The 9167-nt window shown below is 31.9% G+C and overlaps 1 protein-coding gene across 2 annotated transcripts; it reads left to right on the top strand.

The window, feature by feature from the left end:
* The first annotated feature begins 26 nt into the window (after window positions 1–26).
* LOC134241096 (retinol dehydrogenase 7-like) lies at window positions 27–9167 on the top strand. 2 transcript variants are annotated; one of them, XR_009986590.1, is made up of 7 exons: window positions 27–414; window positions 4542–4668; window positions 5136–5221; window positions 5561–5743; window positions 5912–6049; window positions 6434–7795; window positions 8005–9167. XR_009986590.1 is itself a non-coding variant. In XM_062723185.1 (6 exons), the coding sequence occupies exons 1-6, from the start codon at window positions 48–50 to the stop codon at window positions 6772–6774; spliced, it is 1242 nt and encodes a 413-aa protein (XP_062579169.1). In that variant the 5' UTR covers window positions 27–47; the 3' UTR covers window positions 6775–9167. The 2 variants fall into 2 exon arrangements, 1 of the variants encoding a protein (XP_062579169.1); XM_062723185.1 differs by having other exon boundaries at window positions 6434–9167.

Genomic DNA, 9167 nt, shown 5'->3' with positions numbered 1-9167 from the left:
TGTATAAAAATGGCAGCAAGTGTTCATAGAGTGAGCGGATAAACAGCATGACTCTCTTATTTATTATCTTCTTGACGATGTTATCCCTAATGTCAGCTGCTATGTCTTTCAAAAGTCAACCACAGCATTATGAAAACCTCGACGACGATGACGTCATATTCTATTCTGTGTTATATTCAGTTGTAACTGTGATTTTCGCGATGGCAGTGCTGTCTAAATTTTTGACAAATGAGTTTAGGATGGGATTCAGATCAGTGTTGAGTCTTCTTGTATTATTCCTAGGAGAACCTTTGTGTCAGTTTTTGATTAAGGGACCGGGAGGAGTGATAACTTTTGCTGGTTGCTGTTTGTTGATTTATTCAGTTCTGCCAGCGAGCCACCTCCCAGTGGGAAACAAGGCAGTGCTAGTGACAGGTAATACACTGTGTCTCCAGTCATGTCCTCTAAACACATCGGAAATAGGCCTGAAATGCATTAGAAAGATTGATATGATTAATTAATAATTAAGGAGTTATATAAAGTGTATCTCAGTATATTTGTATTCTTTCCAATTTCTAAGGGGACCAGATGTTCTAAATATATGGGACATAATCTAACTGTGATCATGATAGTTAGAATAATCTGTGTCTTGGTACAAGCCCTCATCACAGTTAGAATTTGTCCCTTATACTTGCAATGTAGCAAATCGGAGTATATCCGCTCCAAAATGAATTTGAAGAATACAAAAGCGGTTCCACTAAAAAACACTAAAATAACTACCAAATCAATCAAAACAAACCTTTTAGAGATTGCATATGCCTTTTATCCCAAAAATAATTCATTTAAAGAAAAAATTCAACTAATCTTATCAATATTTTTTCTCGCTACAAATTAACTAGCCTTGTTTACATTTGGAACTCTCTGGATTGTTCGTAGTAAATGGACTGAGTACGAGTTGTCATCCGTGATTCTTTAGCTTATCGCTAATAAATAGAATGAATTCTATCGTTAAACCAGGTCCTTAGGACAATATCATTTTAATGATAGAACATTCTATCTATGGTTATGTCAGAGGGCTTATCCTGAAACACACATGTCAGTTTATTCTAACAATTTATCTTTTGGAAATTAAAAGTTGTGCTACCAACTTTAAAACCATACTTTAATTTGTTTATCTGAGATAATTTTCTTCACATTTTGCATCGCTTTCCTTTTATGAGAGTGAAGGTAGTGCAAAAATAGAGATAAGAATATTTCTTTATCATGCATTTCAGTGTTTGAATATAATATTATCATGATGGGTATGTCTTTTAACCACAGTGAACCACAATGAACCACAAGGAACCACAATGAAACCACAAGGAACCACAATGAAACCACAAGGAACCACAATGAAACCACAAGGACATCTTAATTTTAATGAATCTATATATGGTTTACCGTATAATCCCTATTTACCGCCCCGGGCGCTTAGAAAATTGCAAAAAGGGGGCGGTTATTTTGGTGTTCTCTTTATGATATTTAATTTCATATTTTTAATCGTTTCAAAATAAAAATAAATACAAGAAACAAATAAGATAAAGTTTAACTTTACTTTAAGTGAAGATACTCCACCAAAATTATGCTAAATTGTTCATTTTCCACCAAGAAATTGGATGATACACAAATTTCATTTCCACTTTCCTCATTTTTTTTGAAAGGATTCTAGTTTATTTTAATCACATACAGGGGGGCATTTAAAATATACAAACAATAAAAAAAGACCTTAAAACGCTTATAGGGGTAGGGGCGGTTAATAGGGATTATACGGTATATGCATTTTTTAGTTATCTGAGTCACACAGGTGACCTATTTCTATCTGTTATTGTCCGACGTTGTGCTTCTTGTCCGTCTGTTTCCTAATCTTTAGAACAATTTCAGCTCCTTTTCTTGAACAGCTTATCCAATTTCAACCAATTTTAGCAGGGTAAAGGGGAGCAAAACTTCTGGATTTCAAAATCTCTTACCCACAGGGGATTAACAGCCAGATGTACTCAACAATCTACATTAACACCCCTTACCCATTGCACAATACCACAAAGAAACACATTAGCACCCACAAGGAACCCAGTGACACCCAAAGATATCCTAAGTGTGATAAAATTAGCAAATGATTAAAAAATTATCAAACATACACCTACTCAAAGTAAGCAACCAGTATTGCATGATTTAAAAAGTGATTATGGCTAGTTGAAGATGTTAGAGTATATCTGGTTGATAATGACCAATTAGCCATATATGTGCAGAATATTTTTCCTTTGTTTTATCTGCATTATTAAAAATTTATAATATACAATTAATAATTTCTAACATAATAGGAATAATTTTTTAATGCTCAAAGACTTGATGTACCTGGAGTATATGGGTTTTTACTCTGAATAACAAAGATCGCTTATGATGTAGTAACTGTTATTTAGGTTAGATACCTTATTTCCCATGCTGGATGCACACAGATCAAGCTATTTTGTGCATGAGTGATTGATTCAGGCCAGTTCTAAAATACCTAACGTTGTTAATTCTATCATTCTATATTCTGACAAATAAACGATAGTAAATATATTTGGTGAGACAAGGAAAAATTTGACAAATTTCACCTAAAAAATTTATATCTAGCCATATCTGAATTTTTACATCATAGACAGACCCCCCACATATGATTATATTTTCTGAATACATAAATGCTTATTAAATATTAAGGTAGTCCGATCCTCAGCTTCATAGAATCAACAGTTAAATAATTGAAAATACTCAATATTGGTTGAAACTGGATCCATAAGCTGTTCAAGAAAAGGAGCTGATTAGGAAACAGACGGACAGGAAGCACAACGTCGGACAATAACAGATAGAAATAGGTCACCTGTGTGACTCAGATGACTAAAAATGCATATAAACAATATATAGATTCATTAAAATTAAATTAAGATGTCCTTGTGGTTCCTTGTGGTTTCATTGTGGTTCCTTGTGGTTCATTGTGGTTCCTTGTGGTTCATTGTGGTTCCTTCACTTCCTTGTGGTTCATTGTGGTTAAAAGACATACCCTTATCATGATTATAAAAGTGTGGTTTTATCCATATTAGTTAGATATAATAGGTTTATACCTGTAATACTCTCTAACCCAACACTCGTGCAGTCCATATCCTTTCACTATAAATCATGGCGAATTCTGACCATTATTTTTCAATGCCAATCTTACTGTTTAACTTTGCTTGTACTAAAATTTAAGTCTTGATGATCATGTTGATAGGCTTGTGGGGTTGACTACTTTCGATATAGCCTTCATTTTTAATATCAACTTCATGGTTTATAAAGCCAGTACACTGTACTATAAAACCAGTTTCTTTAGAGCTCAGCAGATGAGAATCATTGTACATATACAATAGTTTTCCTATTAATGTCAAGGTTGGGTTGGTAAAGGAAGGTTTAACATAAACATGATAAACTGAACATATTTTATTATCTGTACCACATATTTCATTTCCGTGTGTGTACTTCCTAGATCTTATACAATGTTATAAATCTGAGTAGATACTTCTGGTAGTAGCAAGGAAATACTTGTACTTTCACAAATATTGCATCCTGTGTTGTATCACAAACTGTAAATGAAAAACATTAAAACATTGAATGATGGTCATTAGTCTCAATGACATCATTGCATGATGAAATTCAGACAGAGACAGAGTTTGTCTAGTCTCATGTATCTTTTGTCTTTCCTGAAATTGTCTTTCTCTAGATAAAAACTATGATATAAAATGTAACAATGCAGTTAAACATTAGCATTGATGTTTCCTTGTATTTCCAAGGTTTTAGAACTGAAATTAGGACTTTTTCTGGGTTTTTCAGTCAAAATAATTATGTCAACTAGTGTATGCAAATGACCCTTTGAACGTTGAATGGGCTACATTTGCACATTTACGGTTCATATAAAGAATATATTTTGCCTGAGCAGTATAGTATGATTCTGTCTACCATAATCCAGGCAACCATATTAATGATTCTTGTATATTTTGATTGCCGTGATTGATTTACCTTTTAATTTTTTAATTTTTATGTTGTGAATCTGGATTTGGTCATTCTGTGTGTGTGGGTTTTTCATATATAGGTTGTGAATCTGGATTTGGTCATTCTGTGTGTGTGGGTTTTTCATAGGTTGTGACTCTGGATTTGGTCATCCTGTTCTTTTTTTTTTTTTTCTTTTTTTTTTTTTAGGTTAATTGTGATGCTGGATTTGGTCATCCCGTGTTTTTTTTTTTCATTTAATTTTATTTTTTAGGTTGTGACTCTGGATATGGTCATCCCATGTTTTTTTTGTTATTTTTGGATTTGGTTATCCTGTAATTTTTTTTTATTTTTTAGGTTGTGACTCTGGATTTGGTCATCCTGTGGGGTTTTTAAAATTATTTATCAGGTTGTGACACTGGATCCTGTGGGTCTTTTTATTTTATAGATTGTGACTCTGGATTCGATCATGCAGTACATTTTTTTTTTTTTTTTTTTAATTTTTTTTTTTTTTTTTTATTTTTTAGGTTGTGACTCTGGATTTGGTCATGCTGTGGTTAGGAAACTGGACAGTATTGGGATGAGGGTTTATGCTGCTTGTTTGGATGCCAACGGTCCTGGTGCTATTTCACTCAGAAACAACTGTTCAGATAGGTAAATTTCTGAGTGGCAAACTCAATTCTCAGCTAACTGAGAAATAATTATTATTTATGGGCTGGGGGGGGGGTCAACTTTGTGGATCCTTCAATTAGAATTTTGTCATAGGTGAAAATTAAGCCACATAATTTACAAAAAATTAACTCTTATGAAATACAGTGATTCCAAAGATGTCTTTAAGATGAATATTAAGTTGTGCAATTAATTAACGAAACAACCCTCAGAAATTGTTTAAAACACTGACTGATTTCTCATTCATGATATTTATAACAAATAGCCAGGGAAAATGTTTTACCAATTTACAATACACAGACTTGAGACTATAAATGAGGAAGAATTGTTTGTATCAAGCAAATGAAGATACAGAGTAAACAGTTAATGAGCAGTTTGCTTGGTGATGCAGTCTGATCATGTCGAGTGATATTTGTTGCTTAAAACTGATATTAAACATTTTTCTTTTTCAGTGTTCAAATTCTCCAGCTTGATGTCACGAACAAAAAAGAGATGGAAAGTGTTGTTAGCTTTATAAATGACACAGTGGGCTCAGAAGGTACTACTATAATAGTGTTTTAATTTATAAACAAAAAAAGTTAGTATATTATACATATATATTGAGACTTAATAATAGGTGGAATAAAACTAAATTCCTTTGGTAATTATAAATCTGAACATATCACACACGTTCATTTTAATTTTTCTGAAGTATGATATTGTTTAAACCGTAGTATAGTTTTAGCTATAGATTTAATTTTGAAATCAAACAAGAATATGATGGCCTCCCATAACTTGCCAAATATGTAATTCTTAGTTATCCTTCTTTGCATAGTTTTCTTTCGAGCATCATCCATGCAAATAGTGAATTTTACCATAATCTTTACCCTTTTCTTAGGACTCTGGGGTGTGGTCAACAATGCTGGTGTGTGGTATTTTTCTGAGTTAGAAATGACATCAGACACCTTGCTCAGGAAAGTCTTGGAGACAAATGTCCTTGGAGCCATTGCACTGACAAGGTCACTTCTTCCTCAAATAAGACAGGCTAAGGGGAGAATAGTTCATGTATCAAGTTTATTAGGTATGTACAAATTCAATGTACAATGTATATGTACTTCAAATTTCATTTTGTTTTATTGAAAAAAAATTAAAAAAAATGTTTGTATGGTATTCCATCAGATGCAGATGTATATGAACTTAAAATTTTTAAATTTATGAATTCATTTAAAAAAAAATACTGCATGTTTAGGAAGAATAACCATGGAGGGTAATGGAGCTTATGCCATTTCTAAACATGCTTTAGTGGCATTCTCTGACACATTAAGACAGGAAATGAAGAAGTGGGGAGTCAAAGTGTCCATCATTGAGCCAACAGGATTCATGACAGGTACAGTGGAAGAACTTGTATCGAACAAAGCATAGTTTTAGAGGAAAATGTTGAGAATAGAGTTCAGCTGTCTTCATCTTTACAACAAATGATTACTGCTCTGTCTTGGTTTGTCCAATGTACTGGATACTACTTTGGACTTATATATTCATAAATGCACCATTGGTTGGATTGATAAAAAATTGAAATATTTGCAGATTGGCAAATATGTCACAACAGTTTGATTATTTATTCCAGTGTATATTGGTTTGTTCATGCAGTACCAATTACATTAGACACAGGGCTTTAAGTGGCATTTAGAAGAATATTTGTTCATACTAAGAAACCAAAACAATATACTTTCTTGAATGACATTGCTCACCTCCAAATTCACTTATATTTCAGATTCCATGAAAGAGCACAACATTATTCGTAAAAAGGAGGAAATATGGAAAACCTTGGAAAATGATGAAATTCGAAACACCTATGGTAGACAGTACTTAGATAGTATTTATAACAGTATCATACTTAGTTCCCATCGTTTCCCAACTGATCTGACCCCTGTAACTAGAGCCGTTAGGAGTGCACTGTTATCTAAGCGGCCCAGGGCGAGGTATCCCTGTGGGACTGGGGGCGAGTTCCTGATGACTCTGTATCCTTTGTTACCTGTGTGGATGGCTGATTCCATGTGCTCGTCCCTTGGTGTGATGCCTAGGACGATTCGCCCAGTGGCCCTGGAACAATAGCCATCCCAGCTTTTATCTGAGTCAACACTGCCATTCATGCCAATCTGTCACTAACTCTTATTTTATTGGCCATTTTCAACCAACTGGTGTCAGAAGTAGCTTTCATCAACATTGAAATATTTACCTATTAAGGAATCATACTTTTCCTTGTATGAAAGGTTACTGTGCAATCTTGAAAGGAAGATTACTCTATTTTTGCCTTGATTAGTAGTTACATAATCATATGTAGCATTTTTCTAATAATGTATTATTTTGTGACTAAAATGTGAAAAAGCATTAATTTTTCACTGACCAGGAATATTCTGTTGTTAATTTTGCTGGATGACGGCACTGTTGAGGATAATTGAATTTTCATTACATATATAGTGGAACATCTGATCAATCAAAATGGATACAAAATTTTCCTGTACAGTTGTCAAAAATTTAGTCTTAAGAATTACTTCTTTGTTGAACTACACTTTTATGTAAACAAAGTATTATATAATTTTTCATGTGTTACATCTTCTTGTATGTATAGAACTGCACTTTAATAGAAGATAATGCCATTAAATATACATATAGTCCCAGGTGTAGATTTTTTGTTGTTGTAAATTAATTCACTTTGTGTAGTGGGATAATTTTTTTTTATTTCATCTATTCAGTAAGTACTTTTTTCCCAAACTGCGATTTTTTTTTAAAACAAAAAAAGTATGCCAACATTTAATGGTTAAGACTGGTAAAAATGATGGGTTACAAGCATGCATGTGTAAATACAAGAATTTTTTTTAAAGATGTGCTGCTTAAAATTCTCAGAATTTATTTATGCAAAAAAATAGTATTATTTGTGTCTGTCGTGTATAATTTTTCAGAAAATTTCATTTTTGTAAAAAATTAGATAATATTGACATGACTGAGTTGCAACATTAAGATGCTTTGGATTTTATGTGCATAATCACCCATGTAGAAGACTTAGATATTGTTTTTCCTCTACTTTTCAATTGTTAATATTGATTATATCTGTCGAAATTTACTTGCATATACTGTAGATCACTAAATTTTCGCGACACCTTATTTTCGCGAGAAAGCCATTGACTCTTGATAAGCGAGACAAAAATTTTCACAAATTGTGGTTATTGCTTTATATAATCTTAAGGAATACAATTATATGCGAGAACTTATTTTTCGCGAGCACACTGTCTCGCGTAATTACGCGAAAATAAAGTTCTCGCGAATAAAAAGTGATTTAATAAGTAATAATCTGAATAAACATGTAAACTAAGAGAACACTACAAAGAGTTCACTGTTAGTAATAAAGCAACCCATTTTTATGTTTTTCTTTGCATTGCATATTGAAATGGTCTGTAAATTCTTGAACAAGTACCAAAATTTAGCTATCTTTCATATCTTTAATTACCTTTATTATAGACTTATTCAATTGAAAGAACTTTCTTGTATCTGAATCTTTTATTCGCTTTTCACTACATGCTTAATGTTTATGTTATTATGAACAACTATTTTGATCAAATATTCTTTTGAACAAAAACTTCTTTTTCTTGTTCTTTTTAATTGTTATGATAACGTGTGAAATTTGTTGTGCTTATATATCTTTATAACTCTTTACATAGTTTCAAATACAGATTCCTTATCTGCATGGTCCTGAAAGTTATATTCAGAACCAAGCTTTGCAACTTTCCATCATATGGTATTTTTCAAGCATTAATTGATACAGCACATTCTATTCTGTTGTTTATATACATCATTATTCTTTCCAATTTAAAATGTAGTAAATACTGATAATTTTATAGCAGCAGTTGTTTGAAATATTTTTTGTATGTTAATTATTATTAAATTTTATTTCTGAACCACGAGCACTTGTTTCGGTAATAAATTTTTAATCCATAGTATAATAATAACACAATAACATAATATAATGATAATTTAATATATAAACCAACACAAATGACATTTACAGATTTATTCAAATTGCCTTTTGGTAAATACTCAGTTATTTTCAAATGATAACTTGTGTTATTATTATACTATGGGTTAAAATTTTATTTCCGAAACAAGTGCCTGTGTTCTGAACATTTTATTTTTTATGACTATGAACAAGGTACCAGACATTGACAGTGTATAATCATGATAAATACTACTGTGTCAATGCAAGTCTTAGCTATAGCTGTCTAACATTTTTGAATTGGCATTGTTTTGTTTAAGAAATATTTAGTGCAATGTTACATTACTTAATTAACTAATACATTGAATTATCTTTTAATATCAATGCAAGTTAATTTTTTTTAAGTTACATGTACCATATAGAATTGTGTATGTCTAAGTGCTCTTTGTTGTTGAATTTTTCATGGCTATGGTTCCTTTCATGAAACAACTACTTTCTATTAAAGGAATGAAAATAA

This window comes from Saccostrea cucullata, unplaced genomic scaffold (assembly GCF_032062105.1).
Source record: "Saccostrea cucullata isolate Sc308-1 unplaced genomic scaffold, CSIRO_AGI_Scuc_v1 ctg854, whole genome shotgun sequence".
Lineage (NCBI taxonomy): Eukaryota > Metazoa > Mollusca > Bivalvia > Ostreida > Ostreidae > Saccostrea > Saccostrea cuccullata.
Note: the sequence above shows the minus strand (reverse complement) of the source record. Positions and strands in the feature narration are given on the sequence as shown.

What these genes read in the sequence shown, in the direction of transcription:
- LOC134241096 (XM_062723185.1), top strand. Translation starts at nt 48, where the DNA reads ATGACTCTCTTATTTATTATCTTCTTGACGATGTTATCCCTAATGTCA. An exon ending in TGACACAGTGGGCTCAGAAG is followed by an intron (nt 5,222 to 5,560) that starts GTACTACTATAA and finishes CCCTTTTCTTAG; the next exon opens with GACTCTGGGGTGTGGTCAAC. An exon ending in TCATGTATCAAGTTTATTAG is followed by an intron (nt 5,744 to 5,911) that starts GTATGTACAAAT and finishes CTGCATGTTTAG; the next exon opens with GAAGAATAACCATGGAGGGT.